The sequence below is a fragment of the Muscardinus avellanarius genome, assembly GCF_963383645.1.
Source record: "Muscardinus avellanarius genome assembly, chromosome: 10".
Classification (NCBI taxonomy): domain Eukaryota; kingdom Metazoa; phylum Chordata; class Mammalia; order Rodentia; family Gliridae; genus Muscardinus; species Muscardinus avellanarius.
Window position 1 is genome coordinate 86,534,270 of NC_137796.1, and position 23,109 is coordinate 86,557,378.

Genomic DNA, 23,109 nt, shown 5'->3' on the forward strand with positions numbered 1-23,109 from the left:
CTCGGGCCAAAAATATAAAAGAGTTATTCTGGAAGATATTCTTTTTCTTAGGTAAGCTGAGGTTTGACCAATCTGGGCTAAATTCAACTGAGTTTGGTTCTCAGCCACCGATTAGATTTGATTTCTACCTGTGTCTCTCCTCCTTCTTGGACCAGTGAGCCTCCTAAAGCATGTTGTCATGACGATGCCAGGATACAGAGGCCCAAACCAGCAGCTCAAGAGCATTTCAAGCCTTGACTCCTGCCACATCCACTAAGCTCTTGTTGGCCAGCGTGAGTCTCAGGGCCAAGCCCAAAGTCAAGGGGTAGGAAGGGTACCCTGCCTGGAGAAATAGTCTAGCCCAACTTTAAAACTCTTCCCATGGATGTAGAGGGCAGAGAGTATATATTTGCAAGACAAAAATTCCATGTATCACCTCAGAGAGGCGCTTAAAGGAGGAAATTTCCTTATAAGTAGAACCTTGCCAACAGGGTCTTTTATGAGATACTGGATGATTGCTTTTTAAATATGTATGTTGCTTCAGGATAGCTCTTTTAGAATAGGTATTTTATGGTTTCCAGATTCTATAGATTAGTTAGGGATGGTGGTGGTGGTGAGGTGGTAGTGGTGATGATGATGTTGGTGGTAGTGTGTGTGTGTGTGTGTGTGTGTGTGTGTGTGTGTGTGATGCTGATAACTTTAAGGATAAGGTAGGTTGTAACATTTTCCTAGGGTGGTTCGTTTTTCTTTTCCTTACTCTTCCTTATTCTAATTTCATTATTTGCCCTCTGTGGTACAGGTTGTTTATCCCTTTTCTGATGTGTTTGGAACCAGTAGTGTTCCATATTGTAGAGCTGTTTTTTGGATTTTGCAATATTTGCATACATTTTTCTCTTAGAGCATACCTATCCTGAAGACAAATCTGAAATGCTACCTGGGAGTGATGGTGCATACTTGTAATCCCAGTATTTGGAAGTCTGAGATTGCAGGTTCCAAGCCAGCCTCAGCTCCTTGGTGAGGACCTCCAAAGCTTAGTGAGACTCTGTTTCAAATTAAAGAATAAAAAAACAGGGTTGGGCGTGTAACTTGGTGGTAGAATGGCCCTGGGTTCCACACTTAGTTCTGAAAAAAATCTGAAATGTTTCCGCATCTGGAAATATTTCAGCATGTTATGTTGCTGCTCAAAAGGTTTCAAAATTTTGAAGCATTTTGGATTTTCAGATTAGAGATGTTTTTACCTACATCACCGGAATTATTGTCACTCAAAATCTCTGGGTCTACATCCATAGTAATTGAAATTTATATGCTTTTTGCAAGATTGGTAAAGGTTAGTGTTGCCAACCGTCACTGTCCTTCCGTAAAGCCTGTCTTTAGGGATGAAGTTCCAGAAGGCAGGCTGGGGGCCTGCGAAGAGGAGGAGAGGGGATCTCTTCTGAAGGCTGATGGAATTGCCAGGTGTCGAGTGAAAGGCCTGGTCCGCATCATCATAGGCACCTTTGTGGCCTGCAGATTTCTCAGGTCATAGCAGGGAGCCTTCCTCAATTCAGCAGATTTCCCACCCATCCTTCAGTCAGCTTTTTTCTCCCTTGTGTAGGTTTCTAAGTGATGTGAGGCTTAGGTGATACAATTGACCTATGTGACAAACGCCTGCTCTAAGCAGGCCCCGATGGTCACCAGCCTCTTCTTTATTTTCTTAGAAATATTCTTTCATTCTACCCACTCGGGTATGTTGGCAGCCAGACCAAGCCAGAGATGTATGTTTATCACCTCCCCACACAGAGGGATGTTTGTGCCAGTGTTTAGCACTGAGAGTGAGATTCAGGCCTTTTATCCTCCTCATCACTGTGACATGGAATTTGAGATTGCGTCTCCCTCCCTCCCTCCCACCCTCCCTCCCTCCCTTCCTTCCTTCATTTTTTCCTTCTATATTTGGGATTGAACCTAGGGGCTTTCTACCTCCAAACGACACCCCCATCCCTTTAACTTTTTTCTTTTGTCCTGAAACATGATCTTGAAACCTGCAATCCTTGTGTCTCAGTCTCCCAAGTCCTGGGATTACAGCCGCCCGCCATCACACCCTGTATGAGTTCATTTTCTTAAGGTGTGCTTAGCAGCCTGAAATACAGGGATCAACATTCTGGATCTCTGTTCAGTGATCTTAGGAACACTCTCATCCTTGCCGGGTCTGAATGTTCTTACCTGCTTAATGTGGATCAGGATTCTCCGAGGATCAAATTAAATAATCTTTGTAGAAAGATTTCAGGAAGTATGAAGTTCATAATACATGTAAGACATGTCATTTTGAATAAAACCGCAGTTTGAAAATTTATGGACAGTTTGTTCCAAAGGCACTTCAAGCACATAACAATGATTCATATCTCTTGGAACTGCAAATGCTGCATGAACAGTTCAGCTAATGGACAAAAATGTACCTCTAGTATCTGGGCTCGGGGAGACGCACAAATGCAGAGACCTATTAGTCATTGTTTTATCTTTTAGGACAGAATCCAGCAGTAGATGACCATGTGCTATGAATTGAATTTTATCCCTACAAATCAAATGTTGAAGCCCTAACCCCCAGTGAGCTGATATTTGGAGGTGAGGTCTTAGGTGGGTAAATAGGTTCAGATGAGGTCATGAAAGTGGATCCCCATAATGGGATTAATGTTCTTATAAGAAAGGGATAAAGGGATGGGTGTGTGGCTCTGCAATAGAGCATGTACATGCAGGAGGCCTTGGGTTCAACCCCCAGCATAAACACAGAGAAAAGACACAGGCCTGTGCCAGGTGTGGGTCCAGCAAGGGGGCCTGTGAGCCAGGAGGAGGGCCCTCATCATGAACCAAGTCTTTTAACCTTGGTCTTGGGCTTATGGCTTCCACAGCAGTGAGATATAGATGTCTTAGATGTCTGTGATTTAAGGCACCCAGTATGTGCTACCATTTTTTTATAGTACCCTGAACTGATGGTGACACTGTGAAAAGTTTTAAAACATGGTCATATTAAGGAGGTTGAAGGAGTGAATATGTTTAACCTTGAAAAGAGAGGATGTAAGGATAGGCTGTGATAATGTCTTGAGATTCTTGAGAATTATATGAAAGTGTAATTCTTGGCCTGATAGATGTAGAAGAGAGAAGTAAGATTATTGGCTAGAAGAAACCAAGCTATACATTTTGAAAGTTTTATGTATTTGAGCTATAAACCAGAAATGGTTTATGATCTTGGCCTACATGGTGGTGAGCTCTCTATTCCTGGAAGAATACAGTACAAATTATGTGACCAACTGTTTTGAATCCTCCACCAGATGAGATGTGGAGGCTGGCTGATCTGTCCCTCCTTCCAGAATTGGAGATTCTAAGTTGGACCACAGGTTTACTCTTGTCCTTCTACTTCAGGAAAATTCTGTTCACTTCCACCAAGAGGCAGTTGATGCAATTGAACTCTTATGCCTTGGTTCAAAATATTAAGGATAATTTAACCTGCGGACCTCATGTCTGAGAAGCACAGAAGATACAGGATAGAAAATGTCAAAATCATCATAATAATGCAGTTGTCAACAAACATCAAGATCATTGTACTAAATGTATGAACTGGAGAATCAATACTGATTCGACATGAATTCATGAAACAGTGCTTGCAGCTTCTGACATGCCACCAGGAGATTTTTATATCAACACTAGAACATGATGATGTATTTGGCCAGCCCGGCACTGATTCACTATCTACCCACTCATTCACTCTGCAACTCATTGTGTGCAGGACAATGACACGTGCTTGCTGGGTGCCAGGCCATAGGTAAGACACAAATGTGCATTCCTGTGTGCAGGAGGCCTCTGCTTACAGGAGTGGACAGTCCAGGGCACGTGGCATTTGATATCAGCAGTGCTGAGGCTGAGATTTCCACTGAGGAGCAGCATTTGACCTTCTTGCTTAGGTGGTGTTCACAAAGGGTTTGCAGGGCAGTGCTGAGCAGAGGAGATGAGACACCTCAGGGTGTCAGTGGTGTTATACAGGCATCCCAAGGGGAGATGCAGTGGAGGAGAGGCAGGGATGGGGCGGGGCAGGGCGTCTGCTAAATGAGTAACTTTGTGTATTGCCATAGGCAGCCCACAGGGACTGTAGGATTTGAAACAAGTGGCAATCAGGTTTGCATGTTAGAAAACTTACTCTGGAGACTGTGCTAGGAGTTGACTGCAGTAACTCAGGCAGGGGTGATATGAGCTTATCCGAGTGGGAGCAGGAGCTGAGGGGAGGGAAGAGTCAAGTAATTCGGAATAGCCACTATTAAGAGTCATTTGAGGCTGGGCGTGGTGGCGCACACTTGTAATAAGCATTTGAGAGGTTGAGACAGGAGGATCGTGGTTTGCAGACAGTCTCAGCTACTGCTTCGTAAGGCCCTTTGCAACTCAGTGAGACCCTGTTTCAAAATAAAGAATAAAAAACAGGACTTGGGGTATAGCTTGGAGTACAATGCCCCTGGGTTCCATCCTCAGTACTGAAAAAAAAAAAAAAAGAGTCATTTGAGGACTGGGGTGGAGGCTCAGTGCTACAGTGTGTGATTAAGACGCATGAGACCATGGGTTGAATCCCTAGCAACAAAAAAAAAAAAAAAAAGAGAGAGAGAAAAGTATTTTGAATTATACATTTAAAAATATTGTGTGTATGTATGTATGTGTGTGTATATATGAATTAATTGAATTTAAAATATATACTTAACACATACCTATTTAGCATAATATATATATATAATATATATATATGTTAAAGTACTTATCATGATGCTTTATATTTAATAAACACTTGTCAGTTGAATGAAATATCACTCCTATTTGTATCCATAATGGTGCTATCCTCTTTTCTGGCAGTATTTCCCAAGGAACGTTCCTGTCCCCTCGCTCCCCTTGCTCATTCCGTCACCTCCTGCTCCCTGGTCTCTCAGTGATCAGAGCTGCTCAGTATGTTGTGTGAGCTGGAAGTGTGAGCCTCCTGTCCCAGGCATCCTCCCTATCCACCTCTGTTATCATGTTGAGAGAAGGCATCTCACGCTCTCGAGAACACATGGAAGTGGGCTAGGAATAGACCTGGAATTTTTCCTCACTGTTAAGATTATGGATGCGACTTCATGATTGTCTAAAAGTTTTACTCATTCCCAAATGCCTTGGCATAGGGCGGGATATCCTGGGGCCCTTCAGGAGGAATTGGGTCTCAGTTGAAGACAGGCCAGCTGTGTGTGTGCACGTGTGTGTGCGTGCATGTGTGCATGTGCATGCGTGTGTGTGTGTGTGGTTGCTGACATGACAAGGAGCTTTATGAGCTGACAGGGCTCCACCCTGCATTTTGCTGCAGTCTCCATCCATCCTGGAGTTTGTGTGTCTGTTGTGAGTACCATCCCTATTTCTGGAAGAATAATGCTGGTTATCTGTAAACTCATAAGTTTAAACTGTAACTCCGGTGAAAATTACGTCCTTACTTGTAAGGAGGAGGTGGGAAGGCAGCTTGGAGGTTGATTTACAACCTGGGCTCTTTATTTGGCTGCCATGACGGAGGCTTTGTGGCTTGGGCTGCATCTCTGACGGATGTGGGCAGAGTGATTTGTCCTCGGTGAGCGGTTATCAAGCACGAGAACCTCTGAGGATTGCTGGGCTCCGTGTGGGATAGATGGATGGAGCTGCCCCGTCACGCACAGGAGATGGGCCAGAAGTCATCCTCGACTCCACGGCCCTGGAAGGAAATTTCTAACATTTCGAGAGCCGGGGTTATTTTTATTACTTAATGCTTGGAAAATTGGATGACTGTCCAAGAAAAGGAAATATTTTAAAGCCTCACCTCCCAGTGTAGATATAAATTTCCTCCCCATGATCACGCCAATTTAATGGTTATTGCTTTATTTCCTACTTAATATTGGATGGGGCAGCCCCCTTCATTTTGCTTCTTTACAAAAGATGTCTACAAATAATGATATGTCCATAAATAATGGTATCACTACCTTCTTATTAACATGTATGGAGAGGTGAGGGAAACACACCAGGAGATTTGTCATGTATGCTGTGCCACTTCCAACCTCACCATGATAATTACAACACATCACTAAAAGAATAAAAATAAAATAAAAATAAATGTCAACATTTTTTTAACCACTGTATTCTTCTAGGTTAATTTTAGAACACTTTGTTATTATCCAACCAAAGAAAATCCTACTTGGAATTGTGTTAAACCCACACTTCAAAAAGGAGAAATTGTGGAGATTTTTTTTTGTATTATTGTATCTTGATGATGTTCCATCTTTCAATTTGAAATATGCCTTCCTTTGCCAAGTTATATACCATCTTATTTTATTCCATGTAGTCAAATTTCTAATCTTCTTTATATTGGTTATTTCTAGGTAGACTGCAGTATTTTCTATTTTGAAAATAGACTGTGTTTAACATTATATATTCAAGTTGGTTATTGCTGGGATAAGATGCGCTTGGTAACTCACGGTCTGCGCTTGCTCCAGCCAGGCCTCCTTGTTGAGAGGCAGCCTCGATTTCTGCCTCATTTCTTTAATTACCCCAAAACATTGACAGTGTTGGTCTCAAAGGTCACCAGCGCCCTTTCTCTGTCACCTCCAGTGACCTTTTTCAGGCTTGATTTCCCTGTGACATTCATTAGTGTACTTTCTCTTCTTTTATGAACACAAGTATATTACAGTATTTAGTCATAACCTCTTTCTCCAACAAGATGGCTTTCTTATGGACATTTAATTTCCTTTCTTGAAGTTTGCTAATCATTTTGTGGCAAAAAGCTTCCAGTTGCATCTCTGAATCCAGTCTCTGTTCAGCCACATACTCGGCAGTTCTTAAGAACTTTCTGTGTGTCAGGTCCTAGGTTTGACTACATCTCTGCCCTTAAGGAGACATGGTAACCTTGGGAGAAGTCTTCCAACAGTGATAGGATGCTCTATCTGGGAGGATCTTGGCAGGAGACAGATTGCACACTTAGAAGGAGCGATTGAGGATGGATTAGCTTCATATTTACCAAGGTTTAGACAGAGTTAAGGGAAAGTAGCAAGGAAAGACATGGACTGGTTGCTATCCAAGGGCTAGCAACAGAGGAGGAAGCAGTGGCCACCTCAGGGCCATATGGGACCAGAAAAAAGTGTGGCTGATGGAATTCAAGGGTAGCTGTAACCCTAGGAGAGGATGCCTGATATCACCAGGGGTCTGGATGACTGTAGCCTCTACCACACTACAACCCCAAGGGAGGGAGCCGGGGGAGCAGACCTCAACATCTCTTTCCGTTCCTTAGTCTCTTGAAGGCACCTCCTATTGGTGGAAGCCAGTCTAACACTGGAGGGAAGAACCTTCAAACTGTCAAAGTAGGCCTCCCTTCCGGGTGTGCAATAGAGGGAAAAAGGATGGAGAATGAATCTGGAGAGAAACCTGACGCATCTTTGGTAGAGATGCTACCTGTGCTTCCTCCCTTCATCTTCAATTTCTTGCCTAACAGTGTTGGAAGCCGAAACAACTCAGGATACAGCGACTGAAGGAGAAGGCGATGACGATTAGCCTTCACAGGCCCGATGCCAGCAGCCACCCCATTCTCTTCCTGCTTCCTCTTTGCTGCTGTTCCTTCTCTCTCCCATACCCATCTGCAGAGGTGTCAACTGCTTTGGGCCGATTAGCAAGGGTCAGTTTCAGAGAAGAGGCTTCCCTGGGTACATGGAGTTATCCAACTTGCTCCCGTGGCAAATTTTCCTGGCTGAGACCCACTTGAGCTTTCTTTCTTCCTTTCTTTTTTTTTTTTTTCTACCTCTTGTGTACTTGAACTCTTATTTATCTTTGCCAAGAGTTTCTGAGCCCTGCTAAGTAAGCACATTAAAATGCCAGAGAAAAATTTTTGCTGCTTTGTTGCACTTTTCTGGCAGATGAAATTGGGGGGAAAATGGGAGCACATGGACCAAGAAATATATAATTCATAGTTGTCACATTGCACCATGAGGAATGATCTTTTTTTTGAGGATGCTAAGTGGGTGCCTTTCATAATAGAAGAAATAGTGCCACAGAAAAAGAGAGAGAAACAAACTCTCATTAGGAACCATCATTCCCTGCATGTCCTTGATAGGATTTGCATGTATTCCTAGTCTTGATTTCTGTGCACTTTCAGAGCAAATCTCCACCCTGGCCTCTCTGCTCTGGGAAGGCCGCCCCGGGAGGCATGCTGGGTAAGGGCAGCTGACATGTACTCTAGCAGTAAGGTGGAATTTAATGGCTTGAGATCAGAAGCTATCTACTTGGCCCAAACAAAAGAAATGCTATGCTGGGCATAGTGGCACACGCTTGTAATCCCCGCACTTGGGAGGCGGAGGCAGGAGGATCACACAGGTTCGAAGCCAGCCTTGCTGGCTTAAGGGACCCTGTTTCCAAATAAAAATATAAAATAGTAGCCCAGAGGTAGAAGGGTTTCCAGGAACCCCAGTACCAGCAGAAGAAGGAGGAGGAGGAGGAGGAGGAGGAGGAGGAGGAGGAGGAGGAATGCTATGCCATCAAGTGAAGAAAAAGACATGCTAACCAAACCACACAGATGACGTAAGAGGAAGAATCAGATGTTTTCCATAGAAGCTGCTGAGTTAAGTCCAAGGCTCATTCTGCCCCATTCTGGATCCTCTACTTCCCTGACCCTGAGTGTAGTATGTTTGTTTTCTGTTGCTAATTATACAGTGCCACAGACCAGGTAACTTAGAAAGAGAAGAGGTCTCTTTGGGCTCCTGGGTGTGGTCCAGGTTGAGAGGCTACATCTGGTGATGGCATTCTGGCTGGCAGAGTTCCAGGGTGCCAGCAGCTCATGGTGAAAGGCCGGGAGTGTGGGAGAGAAAGGGCCTAACTGGCTTTTATAGCAGACTCGTTCTTGAGGTAACCCATTGGTCTACTGGTTCCTTATCATGAATGGGTAGATTCAGTCATGGGGGCCAAGCTGTCGTTACTTCTCACAGGTGTCACTTCTTATGTTTCATAATGGGAGTAAAATTTTAACACAAGCTTTAGAGGGGACAAACCATATTTAATTCATAGTATTTAATGTTCTGGAAAGAAAACCATAGAGGCTGAGTTTGTGGCTTATGAAAAAATGTCAGAGAGTACTGGAAAGGGAAGAAGAAAAATCAGAGAGAATGAGTAAGAGCACAGAAAGAAGAAGAAGAAAAAGACCGTAGTGTCTTTATGGAGGGGGAAGGAGGACCAGTGAAGGAATCACTCCCACTGGCATTAGGTACCTAGGGGGAATACTAATGCCAACCTCCATATCCTGTGTGAGGAAGGGGCTTAGGGAGGGAGCCGGGGAAGTCCACCAAGTGCTGTGTGCACGTAGGTCACTATCGCTGTGACCTGCATTATGACGTGAGATTATAATGCACCAATAAAGGCATAAAAATAAAAAATTGTGCAATATTTAATATATATATCACATATATGGCACCTGAGAATTATTTTAATGAATGCAAGCTGAACCCACCTGCCAGCTTTGCAGTGGAGCATTACCAGGTCCCCTGTGTGTCCTTTCTTTTAGCCGTAATTCATTCTGTTTTTTGCTGCCATTTGTAATTTCACTACATAAATCTATGTTTGAATTCACTTTGATCAGTTTTTAAAACCTTATGTAAACAGAATTACATGCTTGACATTTGCAATATGTTTATTTCTGTGAAATCCATCTGTTTGATACATGTACCTGTAGTCTATTCATTTGTATTGCTGTATAGTATTTCTTTTTATGAGTATAACAATTTAGTTCTAAATCTCCATGATGTTTTAAATGCTGGGTGTTTCCTTCCTTTCTATAAAATTTCCTAGGTTACATGGAATACTGGAAAAAACGTGTGTGTGTGTGTGTGTGTGTGTGTGTGTGTGTGTGTATGTTTCAGGATGGGGAAAATATATTATTCTGTCTCCATCACTTTTGGATGGTCAAATAATTCTTCTGAGCCTCCATTTCTTCTTCTCTAAAGTGATCATAGTATACACAGAGGCATGTTTAAAGCCTAAACAATAATCAGCTGATGGAGAGGGAGAGGGAGAAGGAGAGGGAGACAGAGAGAGAGAGAGAGAGATGGACAGAACGAACACAAATAGACTTATGAAGACATTCAGGAAGCTTAATCACTGGTTCATTTTTTCTTTTTGGTACTGGGGATTGAACCCAGAGACATTCTACCTCTGAGTTTAACCCCAGCCCTATTTTTTTTTTTTAAATTTTGAAACAGGATCTTGCTAACTTGCTGAGGCTGGCCCTGAACCTGTAATCCTCCTGTCTCAGCTCCCCAAATACTGGGATAACAGGGAGTGTGCTACCACACCCAGATCGATATTTGGTTCTTATTAAGATGTTTCTTCATTCTTGAAGTCTCCATTCCTTGAAGTCTTCAGATTAAGATATAATGAGAGATCAAGTATACGGAGCAGAGAATGCATACAGTCAGCTCTTCGTAGCTGTGGGTTCCATAACTGCAGATTTAATTAACAGCAAACCCAAAATGCAAGAATAAGAAAACAACAAGAATAATACAGACAAAACACAATGCAGTTCAGAAAATATTTACATAGAATTTACATTGTATTCGGCATGATGAGTAATCTAGAGATGACTTGAAGTATATGGGAAGATGTGGGCAGGTTGTTCTAGGCAAATACGACAGCATTTTGTATAAGGAACACGAGCATCTCGGGGTCTGGGTGTTGGCAGGGGAGTCCTGAAACTAATCCTCAAAGAGAAGGAGGGATGGCTGTATGTATAAGCTGGGTATGTACAGGGCATCTGACCCCATCTGTGCGTCCCATGGAGGCTTCGTGCCCCACAGGTAGAGACCTGCGCTCACCCTCTTCCTGAGCCTCCTGCTCTATGCCCTATCTTTGTGCCCAGTTATCCCCAGTGCTCACAGCAGCAACCGTCATCTTGCTTAGTTCTTCTCTTTCTCTCGCTCCTGCCCTGTCGTGGCATCTCCTGAGTATTCCCCAAATTCATTTTCTCCTTTGATCACTGATGACCGCCTTGGACCGAGGCCCGCCATCCTTTGCCTGGGCTGCTGCAAGAGTGCCAGGACCGGCCTCATTATCTGTCACAGAGCCCAGGATTCATCCTCCTTCATATCTCTAACGATACACAGAATCCAGGTCTTATCTTCCCTTAACAGCCCCGGAAATCTTTAAAAAGTGTCTACATTCTTAGATTCAGTGTCCTCATTTGTAAAACAGAGATCAGAATAATGCCATCTCTTGAGCTGATCAGGAGATAAGATGATGAACGGTGCCGCAGAGTGGGTGAGCACTTAGCAGAGGCTCCGTGCACAGGAGGTGCTCAGAGTGGGAGCCGCCATTGCTGTCGGTGTTTGAGGTCTGTCCGTGTGCTGTCCGCCTTCTGGGGAAATTTATAAACGGTGCCTCAGACCGAGTTGCTTTCCCTCACCATGCTTTTTTTGTCACTTATAAATAAAAATCTAATCTCAAGAGAACCGGGGTCGCATAATGACTTTTGTGAGCTCTAAGCACCTGCACCTTCATGAGGTCCTTCCACTCTCCCTCTCCTCCTCTCTCTCTAGGTTTAATATATATTAAAGTTATATTTATGACTGTGTTGTTCTGATTTTAAAAGAAATTCAGACATTTGCCTGGCTGTTCACTATGAAAAATAGGAAGGTCTTTCCTGAAGGGAATGTGTATCTTCTCTTTCTTAATATATATATATATATATATATATATATATATATTTTGTCTAGGCTTGCTGGAATTGCCCCAGACCACTCTCTTTTAGTATCTCCTCTCTCCTTCTTCCTTTCTCCCTTCTATGTGTATATACATATCATTCAATTTTTGTTCTTTGAGTTTCTCTCCTTTCTCTCTCCCTCTCCCCTCCCCTTCTCCCCCTCCTCTTCCTTTCTGTCTTGTCTTCTCTTTCCTCACTCCCCTCTCCCCTCCCCTCCCCTTCTCTTTCTCTCTCTCTTTCTCTCTCCCTCTCCCTCTCCCTCTCCCTCTCTCTCTCTCTCTCCCTCCCTCTCTCCTTCCCTCCCTCCCTCCAAATTTCAGAAGGTTTCTGCTGTTGCTGAGGCTGGCCAGAAACCTGTGATCCTCCTGTCTCCGCCTTCCAAGTACTGGAATTACAGGTGTGCGCCACTACACCCATCTAGTTTCATGTATTTTCTAATAGATTATTTGAGCCATGATTTTTTAGAAGTCCTTTTAAATTGCCAAGACACATGGATTCTTTCTGGCATTTTTATTATTAGATTTTGCTTTTTCATTGCTTTATGCTCAAGGAAGCGGGTATGTAGGATAGATTGAAACTTTCCTTGAGGCCTGCCAACGGTTTAAATGGTCTGTGTTCCCCTAAAGCAAATGTGTACTTATTAGAAAGTCAGGTTCCTGATGCATTAGATTAAGCTGATTAATTCCATTGTTCAGTTCCTTTGTATTTGTACTAAATTTCCATCTTGATCTGTCAAGTAACAAGAGACACATTGATTTTTTCTACTATTATGTATTTGTTGATTTCTCCTTATAATTTGTCAGTTTTTGCTATATGTATTTTGAAGCTGGGTTGTTAGGTGCATATTAGTTTATCATTCTTTAGAGCTTCCTGGTGGGCATTTTTTAAAAAATCATTTTGCAATGGTCTTATTTATGTCCACAAAACTGTTTGCCTTAACATCTACTTTATCTGATGTTAATACAGCTACCCTAGCTGGTTAATATTTGGCTTTATATATCTTCTCTCTTCATCTATATAACATTTTTAAAACAATGGTTTTGCTGCTTTCCTCTAGTTGCTATAACAAATGACCCAAAACATGAAAACCTAAAACAACAGAAACTTATTCTCTTTCAGTTCAGAAGGCTAGAAGTGTGGAACCAAGGTGTCCATAAGGCTGTTTCCCCCCACCCCCCGAGGAAAGAAGACTACTAGTTTATTCCCAGCCTCTTGGGGTTGCTTGAAATACTACCTTGGCTTGAAGTTGTGTCCTTCAGTATCTACCTCCGGCATCAAACGGCCTTTCCCCCATATGTCTCTGTCTCTGTCTGTCTGTCTATCTATCTATCTATCTATCTATCTACAAATTTCCCTCTTCTTATATGGACACCACTAATCTTAACTTGATCAGTGTGCAAAGACTGTCTTCTTAAATAAGGTCACATTCACTGGTTCTGAGACTTAAGATTTTGGCAGGGCACTATTAAACCCAGTGCCTTTGCAGTTATTTAAAATTATGAAACATTTAAGGCATAGAGATGGTATGAAAATGCGCCATCCAGCTAAAGAAATAGAATCTTGTGACGCCTCGAGGCTTCCTCCGAGCATCTCCCAGTTCATGTCCTTGTACATATCCTGTCTTACAGGTGCATTCCATGTGTTAACTGTTTTGTATTTTTATAGTAAATAGCATTTGGTTACTTATTTCTAATCCAGTCTGTGCCTCAACTACCATCTTTGGTTCATTCACACTTAGTGCCTGATAGATTTAAAACTTTATCTGCCATCTTAGTTTGTGTTTTTAATTTTCCACGTTATGCGGTCGGGTATTTCCACTCTCCAACAATTTCTCTCTCCTTTTTTATTGATTGGATTTTAATTACTTTCTCTATTCTCTCTAATGGTTTGGGATTTATAATTTAATTTATATAATGTTCTTAGTTATCCTTTAAATTTTAATGGGCGTACCTAACAAAATCTAATTTAAAATCGATTTCATCTGAATTATGACTCTTTTCATCTTAATCATACTCCTTTTCCTTTTACATGTTATTGTCTGGTACTTTAGTTTTATATCCCTTTAAATTAATCATCACTACCAGTTGTTTTACATGAAATACTCATTTAGACATACTGACGTTCCCCCCCCACACACACACCCTGGACACACACACCTGCTTAAATCTCATTCCTTCTGGCTTGGTCTTTGTTCAGAAATATCTTTTTATGTAAAAGTTTCCATGAATGTTAAATGATTTGTTTGCTTTTGTTTTGTTTTCTGATATATTCTTCAATTTCTCTTTGCTCTTGAGCATGAGTGTAGCTAGGTTGTGAGTATTTGTATTTCTTTTCTACTTAATCTTTTTTTCATGACTGCTCTTTCAGCTTTTCTAAGCCTCTTCTGTATTCTGACTTTTAACTCCTGGGATAGCTATCAATGTCCTTGTATTCATCCCAGGGACGTAGACTTTGCGGATATGGGAGCTCATGTCTTTCACCTGGGATAGTACCGGTCATGATTAGCCTAAATATTGTCTGTCCCTCTCAAAGTAATTTTCTCCTGCAGTATTTCTCATAGGTACATCACACCATTTCAGTCTCTCCTATTCTCTTAAGATTTTTGCTTTTTTTGTATTACAATGTTTTTATATATGCCTTCCAATTTATTAACTCTCTAGTTATATTTAACATTCAGCTTTCACTTGTAAGTTTAATACTATAATTGATACTATGTGTGTGGGGGGCCCTGGGGATTGAATCTGCATTAAGATGTAAGGCTACAATGCACCAATAAAAAGTTTAAAAAATAAATTAAATACATAGAATTGGGATGGAGTGTAGCTTAGAGGCAGGTAGAACACCCCTGGGTTCAATCTCCGGTTCTACTCTCCACACAGAGCTTTAAACTCTAAACTAAAATTCTGGCATCTGGAGGTAGTGGGAATTTAGATGGTACACACATGCAGCCTCAGGTTAGGGGTTGGGATTTTTTTCTCTCCTCGTGTGAGTGCATTCAGAGACCATCTTCTCCATATTCTCCTGCTGATCCTTGGATTTGTTTTTAAGTAATTCATCTCCTTTCTCAGGATGCATCCTTCAGGAGACGCACATTTTTAGTTGTTTTGGTTTTAATATGATTTCTCTAGAGAACCTCAAGTACCATATCCTGCACATCCTAAGATCCCAAACTCAGCCTTCCGTTAATGAGCAGCCCACCCTTCCTCCTGCCTCAGCACACGCCGTCTCAGTTCTGACTCTAACTTCTCTCTAGGAGTTTCCCTTTCTTGCCAGCTCAGCCACACATTTTATACCGTTTAAAATGATTTTATTGAGCATTTCTGTTTTACAGGAAAGTTTTTTTTATGATCTGGAGCTCTCCATTCTCTCTTGCTGAAAACAGAATTGTCTATCACAAGAGGGGTTTTAAAAACAACTTTATGGAGGCATTTTATATATCCCTTATCATTCATCTATTTTCGAGTGTATGGTTTAGTGAGTTTTAGTATATTCACAAAGTTTCACAACCATCACCCCAATCTAGCCCTATAGTATCCTCACCATCACAAAAAGAAAAGCCCATACACGTTAGCAGTCACTCTCCACTTCCTCCCCAAATCCTCTTGGCCTCAAGCAACCACTAATCTACTCACTGGCTTTATAGATTATCTACTGTGTATATTCCATATAAATAGAATCATAAAAGTCACAGGGTTGTGACTAGCTTTACTTGACAGTGTTTTCAAATTTTATCTGTGTTGGAGGATGGAATGTTACTTCATCTTTTTTGAATCTTAGAACTATTGCATCTTGCCAAGTATGGTGGTGCATGCTTGTAATCCCAGTACTTGGGAGGCTGTGACAGGAGGATCGCAGTTTGCAGCCAGCCTCAGCTACGTAGTGAGGCTCTCTGCAACTTAGTGAAGTCTTGCTTCAAAGTAAAGAATAAAAAATAGAGCTGAGAGTGTAGCTTGGAGGTAGAATGCCCCTGGGTTCCAGCCCCAGTACTGCAAAAAACAAAACAACAACAAAAAAACAAAGTATTGCATCTATATTGTATCTATTTCTATCTTTATTTATTTTTACAGCATTTTAATTTTACATCATATTGGGGTACAAAGTGTCAGAAAAACACACGCACACAGCTCTTCATTTTTTAAATTGCCAAATGTTTCATTATATGGATATATCACATTTTGTTTGTGTGTTCCTCAGCCAATGGACATTTAGCTAATATGAATGAGGTGGCTTTGAATATTTATGTACAAGACTTGTGTGAATCTCTGCTTTTAGTTTGCTTGGATAGATACCTAGAAACGAAACCCCCAGGTCACAAAGCGACTACGTTTGATGTGTTGAATAACAACCAAACCCTCTCCCGAGCGGCTGCCCCATTTTACATTCCCACTTGTTCTATTGCAAGTGGTTTGAAAATCAAGTACGGGTTGTCTGCACTTGACACGGAGGATTTCTGAGCGTGGTCAAGCTGGTGCTATTGGAATACTTGTTACACAGTGATGTGAACGGCGAGATTAGAGAGAGACGAGGAGGCGGGTAGGGAGCAGTGGAGTAATCCGATTCTTGGTTGATGGAGTGTTACTGGGAGAGTGGCAGACAGAAAAGAGGTAAGGGTTCCTGAAGAACATATTGAACCGGGGAAACAATTCTCAGGCAGAAGAATGATGTTCATCTGAGAGTCACTCTGAGCTGCTTGCCTGACCTTTGCTTTTGAGCTTCACGTTACAGAAAATACATTTTTGTTTTCAGAGAAGCAGGGAAGAGAATACAAGCCTTGCCAGTATGCGATGGAGAAGCATCCCTTGACTGGATCCTTTGACTTGCCTAGGAATGCCCTTTGGGGAGGTTGGTTCTACTGGGCATGACCAGCTGCCCACCATTACAGCTGGAATCTCAGTGTGGTTTTATTTGCATCTTCCTGATTGCTCACAACATTGAGCATTTTTGTGTGTATATTTATTGTCCCTTTGCATCTTTTTTCCTTTGGGAAGTATCTATTAAGTTCAGCTGCCAATTTTTGATTGCGTGATTTGTTGTTTTAGTGTTATATTTTATAAGTTCTTTGCATATTCTACTTATTAGTCCTCTATCAAAGGAGTAGGTGGTAGATTTTCTCCCATTCTTTGGGCTCTATCCTCACACTCCTTTTTCTTTGCTGGAGAGAAGGTTTTAATTCAGTGCTGCTGACAATCGTCATGAATAAATGCTGTGAAGGTGTGGGGAAGCAGGAACCCATGAGCACTGTTGTTGGGATTGCAAATTAGCACAGCCACTGTGGCGATCACTTTGGAGGCTCCTCACTAAACTAGGAATGAAATCGCCATATGATCCAGCTATCCCACTCTTGGGTATCTTTCCAAAGGAAATGAAGTCAGAATATTATAGCGATACATGTATATCCATTTTTACAGCGGCACCATCAACAATAGCCAAGCTGTGGAAGCAGCCTAGGTGTCCATCAGCAGATGAATGGGTAATGAAACTGTATATACACACAAAAGAACTTTACTTAGCCATAAAGAAGAACAAAATGATGTCATTTTCAGGAAAATGGATGGAATTGGAGACTATTATGCTGAGATTAGCCAGTCTCCGAGAGTGAAGTTATATGTTATATGTTTTCTCTCCTATGTGGAAGCTAGAGAGGAAATGGGGGAACAAACGGAACTAAATAGATGAGTAGAGAGATCAGGAGAATAGTGGAAGGGGATATAAGGAGGGGAAAGGGGAGACTTGGTAAAGACAGTTCAATCCCATGTACACTTGTGCAGCGATCTATACCAATTTCAACACTGTGAGTGGGGAAGAAGAGGGAATGGGGTGGGATCCAGAGGCAAACGCGCTGAGAGGTGTGTGTACGTGTGTTTCTATTGCACTAAACTCCAATTTTATGTACAATGAAAATGCACCAAAAAAGTATATTAAAATAAAATAATAATAACAGGGCCAGAACCGCGGTGCGAAGCGGCGGGCGCCATCTTCCCTTACGGCACCAGGCCCCAGAGAGGAGGGGGACTCAGAAAGGAGCTCAGAGCCACAGAGGAGATACGCCGGCCTCCTGCCGGAGGACGCGGCAGCAGTGCCTTACTGCTGGCGGCAGCGGCAGATTCACTGGACGGCACCAGACCAACACAATCAACAGCCCACCAGGCTCCAGAGAGGAACGGCGGACAGCGAGCTGAGGTGAGCCGCTGCGGAACAGCCAGGAGGAATTCGGCAGATTTCTCGGCACAGGGAGCATCTAAAGCTCCCGGGGGCTGGGCTCAGTACACCCTGCAGGGACTTAGAGTGGAGCTCAAAAACAGAGAAGAAATATGCCAGCCTCACGGCCAAGGGCGTGGCAGCGGCGCCATATTGCCACCGGTGGCAGCAGCAGCTAATTCACCGAGTTCACTACAGCTCCATCTGCACACTCAACAATAGTGAGTCAAATTACGGCCCCTAGAGGAGAAATCCCAGTACTGTACTCCCAGGGACTTGACCCAGTGGGGAAGTGGCGGTGGCAGAGACATCACACCATAGGAGAATGCCCAACCTGGCACCCCCCCCCCATGGTCTAAAGCAGCCTCGATTGACTCCCAGGGTCTGAGACTCTGCGATACAACCCAGTAAAGGAGTAGTGGGGACCGAGATACCAAAGACTCGAGATCCAGAGCACTTTAAGAGAAGTCGTAGTGACCCAAGGGAAGAACCCAGAGAAGGCACAAACTTCCGAAATCATGGGAAAGAGGAATAACAATGGAGCGATGAATGCCCACAACCGCACAACATCAGAACCCAATAAAACAGAAATTCAGCGATTTCTAGAAGATCAAATCAGGAAAATAACTGTAGAAATAATAGAGGTGTTTTGAAAAGAATTCAGAGACAGCCAAAAAGAGATAAAGGATGCAATTAATGAAGTAAAGTTCTCAATTCAAAGTACAAACAACCGATTAGACCACATGGAGAATAGAATCTCGCTCTTAGAAGATGATCATTCAAAAAATGAACGCATAGTTTCTAATTTAGAAAAAAAAATCCAACAACAGGAATCTGACATTGAAGAAATATGGGCCCATTTTAAGAGAACTAACCTAAGAATAATTGGAATAGAGGAGGGAAAAGAAGGTGAAACCAAAGGAATAAGTAATATCTTCAAAGAAATAATAGCAGAAAATTTTCCAAACATAGAGCAAGAGGTCAATACACAGGTCCAGGAAACTTAGAGAACTCCCTTTAGACAGGATCGGAGAAGATGATCCCCACGCCACATAATTGTCAAAATGACCAATGTGGAAGCCAAGCAGAGAATCTTAAAGGCAACAAAAACAAAGGGCCAAGTGACATTCAGAGGCAAGCCAATTAGAATCACTCCAGACTTCCCAAACCAAGTCATGAGAGCCAGAAGGGCTTGGAGTAACATATTCCAAACTCTGAAAGAAAACAACTTCCAGCCAAAAATTTCCTACCCAGCAAAACTTTCTATCAAATTAAATGGGGAAATAAGAAGCTTCCACGACAAAAAGAAACTGAAGGAATTTATGTCTTCAAAACCAGCACTAGAGAAAATACTCAAAGAGATTAACTACAAAGAAGAAAGAGGTAACACACACCAGAACCAGAGAAACAAGATTTTCCATCCAACAGACAACTAAGATTGGTTATCTGTGGAGATTCATTATTCATGTTAGTCTTTTACCTATCTCTAAATGGTATTGTTTGCATTTATTGTTGTTAATTTTTAGGATTTCTAGTTGGAATATTAATATACCTTCAGATATAGCATTTGGAAATATTTTATCCCATTCTATCAGTAACTTTTAACTCTGTTTACCTTGTGTTTGGATATACAATATTTTTTATTTTTTAGGGAGTTTGTTTACTCTTCTGTTGCCTGTGCCATTGAAATCATATCCAAGAAATCACTGCCAATTTCAATGTTGTGAGGTTTTATGACCCAGATTTTCTTCTAAAAGTTTATAGTCTTAAGATTTATATTTAGGTCTTTTATCTATTTTGAATTAATATTTGTATATAGTGTTAGGTAAGGGTCCAATTTTATTCTTTTTCATGTAATTATTATTTTTCAGCAATATTTAGTTAAAGGATTAATATTACCTCCACCAAATGTTCGTAAAAACCTTGTCAAAAATAACTTGACAATATATGGAAGAATTTATCTCTAGGCTTTTATTTAACTCCAATGGTTTATATATCTGCCTTTAGAACAGTACTACACTGTTTCAATTATTGTTGCTTTATATGGTTTGAAATCAGAAAATATACATCTTCTAGCTTTGTTCTTCTTCGAGATTGTTTTGGGTATCTAGAGTCCAAATTCCATATCAGGATAGATTTTTTGTGAAAAATAAATAAATAAATATATGATAGTTTCACCTAAAAAAAAAGAAAAAGAAAAATATATTCTCTGGTAAGAAAGCAAAAAGAAATATTGAAATATTATCTTTAAGTCATCAAAAGCTTGGTATCAGACAAATGAAACTGTTATGTGAGATTATCATCGTTAATATCGGATAAATTGCTATAAAACTAGATGTCAACCACTAAGCCAAGCATGGGAAGGAGGGATGGGGAGGGAACGGGGTGGGGATCGGGTAGGGGCTAACTGGGTGATGTGTGCATGTATGTCTACAAAAGTATTTTCTTTATACCATTATGATGTATGAATACATTGCACCAATAAAAAATAAATTAAAAAATAACTTGACAATATATGGAAGAATTTATCTCTAGGCTTTTATTTAACTCCAATGGTTTATATATCTGCCTTTAGAACAGTACTACACTTTTCCAATTATTGTAGCTTTATATGGTTTGAAATCAGAAAATATACATCTTCTAGCTTTTTTCTTTTTCGAGATCATTTGGGGTATCTAGAGTCCATATTACATATTAGGATAGATTTTTTCTGAAAAATAAATAAATGTATGATAGTTTCACTTAAAAAAAAGAAAAATATATTCTCTGGTAAGAAAGAAAGCAAAAAGAAATACTGAAATGTTATCTTTAAGTCATCAAAAGCTTGGTATCAGACAAATGAAACTGTTATGTGAGATTATCATAGTTAATATTGGATAAATTGCTATAAAACTAGATGTCAACCATTAAGCCAAGCATGGGAAGGAGGGATGGGGAGGGAACGGGGTGGGGATCGGGTAGGGGCTAACTGGGCGATGTGTGCATGTATGTCTACAAAAGTATTTTCTTTATACCATTATGATGTATGAATACATTGCACCAATAAAAAATAAATTAAAAAATAACTTGACAATATATGGAAGAATTTATCTCTAGGCTTTTATTTAACTCCAATGGTTTATATATCTGCCTTTAGAACAGTACTACACTTTTCCAATTATTGTAGCTTTATATGGTTTGAAATCAGAAAATATACATCTTCTAGCTTTTTTCTTTTTCGAGATCATTTGGGGTATCTAGAGTCCATATTACATATTAGGATAGATTTTTTCTGAAAAATAAATAAATGTATGATAGTTTCACTTAAAAAAAAGAAAAATATATTCTCTGGTAAGAAAGAAAGCAAAAAGAAATACTGAAATGTTATCTTTAAGTCATCAAAAGCTTGGTATCAGACAAATGAAACTGTTATGTGAGATTATCATAGTTAATATTGGATAAATTGCTATAAAACTAGATGTCAACCATTAAGCCAAGCATGGGAAGGAGGGATGGGGAGGGAACGGGGTGGGGATCGGGTAGGGGCTAACTGGGCGATGTGTGCATGTATGTCTACAAAAGTATTTTTTTAACCCATTATGATGTATGAATACAGTGCACCAATAAAAAATAAAAAAATAAAATAATAATAACAAATAAAACAATAAATAAAAAACCCCGAGGGATCTGATTATATCTCTGGTCCATATCCAACCAGTCAATAATGGCAACACAATGCTGGATAGTGGGTATGGATAAAGTATCATGAGCATGCGTGTGTATATGTGTGTGTGTGTGCATGTGTGCTTGTGTTTGTGTGCATATGCATGTGTGTATAGCAGCTCAAGCATTTGGAAAGGCAAAAGGGAATGAGAGCTGTAACAACAAAAGTTTTCTTGCTAAGTAGTAAAACCACTCATCACTCTAGGATTTAAAAATTGCCCATCAAGATGTTTATCGTGTAATGGAACAATAGGTATAAAGCTGCCACCATCCTGGGAATTTGCAATTGCTCAGCGAGGCTTGTTACGGAGGCCTCCCACTCTGCCTGGCTTGCTTCTCAACCTTATGGTTTTTTCCCCCCCTCTGTGATTTATTCTCGAACATTTCCTATTTCCTTTTGCCATGTAGATGAAATTTAAATAAAACCATCAGGTGAAGAGTTGCGTCAGGCTGTTACATGCTCCAAAGTCATGATAAAATCAATCTGTATGCAGGTCCCTGTTGGAATGAAACAGACACCCCTGCAGTTTGGCAGTTACCTGTTATTTGCTGTTCCAATGCTGTGGCGTGCCGGGTTCCTTCCAACAGATCCAGCCTTGTTGTGATTGTCTCGTGGAGAACGGATAAAGGGCAGGGAGAAAAGCCCCCCGCATATCTCCCAGTTCACATGGGCCCCTGTTCCAACTCAGTTCCCCCAAGAAGGAAGAGGATCCTAATTGTTAGCCAGATGTGAACCCCAGAACCCGCTGTTGCCTTGACCTTCTGTTACATGGAAGTGTTTTCAGGGCATCTACCAGGGATTGATAAATGGAGGACATGATTTTTATCTGTGACCAAGGATGTTAAAATTTCCACTGAAGCTACGTCTGAGTTTGCGGGACACCTCTTGGTCTGGTGCTTTGTCAAATAATTCTTTCTCCTACCTCTTGTTTTCCAGGCTTATCCAAGTCCCTGGGGCTCATCGAAGGCTATGGGGGACGGGGCAAAGGGGGCCTTCCTGCTACTCTTTCCCCAGCCGAAGAAGAAAAAGCCAAGGGACCCCATGAGAAGTATGGCTACAATTCCTACCTCAGTGAAAAAATCTCGCTGGATCGCTCCATTCCGGATTATCGCCCCACCAAGTAAGTTCTGCTGGGGTCACTGAGAGGAGCTCGCTGGGCCCTGAGGATGCATTAGGTGGAACCTGTGACATTTTCTCATGTTCTTCGGAACTTGCAGGGGGAGCTTTTATCTCACTGAGTTTCCTTCATAGTCAATTGAAGACTCCTATCATTTAGGAATATTAACTAAATAAATACATTAAACTTTTGTTAAAGTGACTCAGAAAGGTCCTCAATATTACAATAGGAAGGTCCTCAATATTATAATATTTTAAATTAAAAATCTCACCTTTATCTTGATACACAGTGTGGCAACTGTTAAAGCTTTAGTATATTATCTTTGAGTCTGTTTGCCATATAGATTATGAGCCTCTGATGTACTTCCTTAGTATTTTTTTT

General features: G+C 41.2%; 1 protein-coding gene across 1 annotated transcript in view; it reads left to right on the top strand.

Annotated features, from left to right (window-relative positions):
* GALNT17 (polypeptide N-acetylgalactosaminyltransferase 17) overlaps positions 1–23,109 on the top strand; it is a gene marked incomplete at both ends in the record, with an annotated part of 480,311 nt that overhangs the window by 156,769 nt on the left and 300,433 nt on the right. Inside the window, one exon of the mRNA XM_080703050.1 lies at positions 22,548–22,731. Coding sequence (XP_080559176.1) covers positions 22,548–22,731 — 184 coding nt within the window. The remainder of the gene's footprint in view (positions 1–22,547; positions 22,732–23,109) is intronic.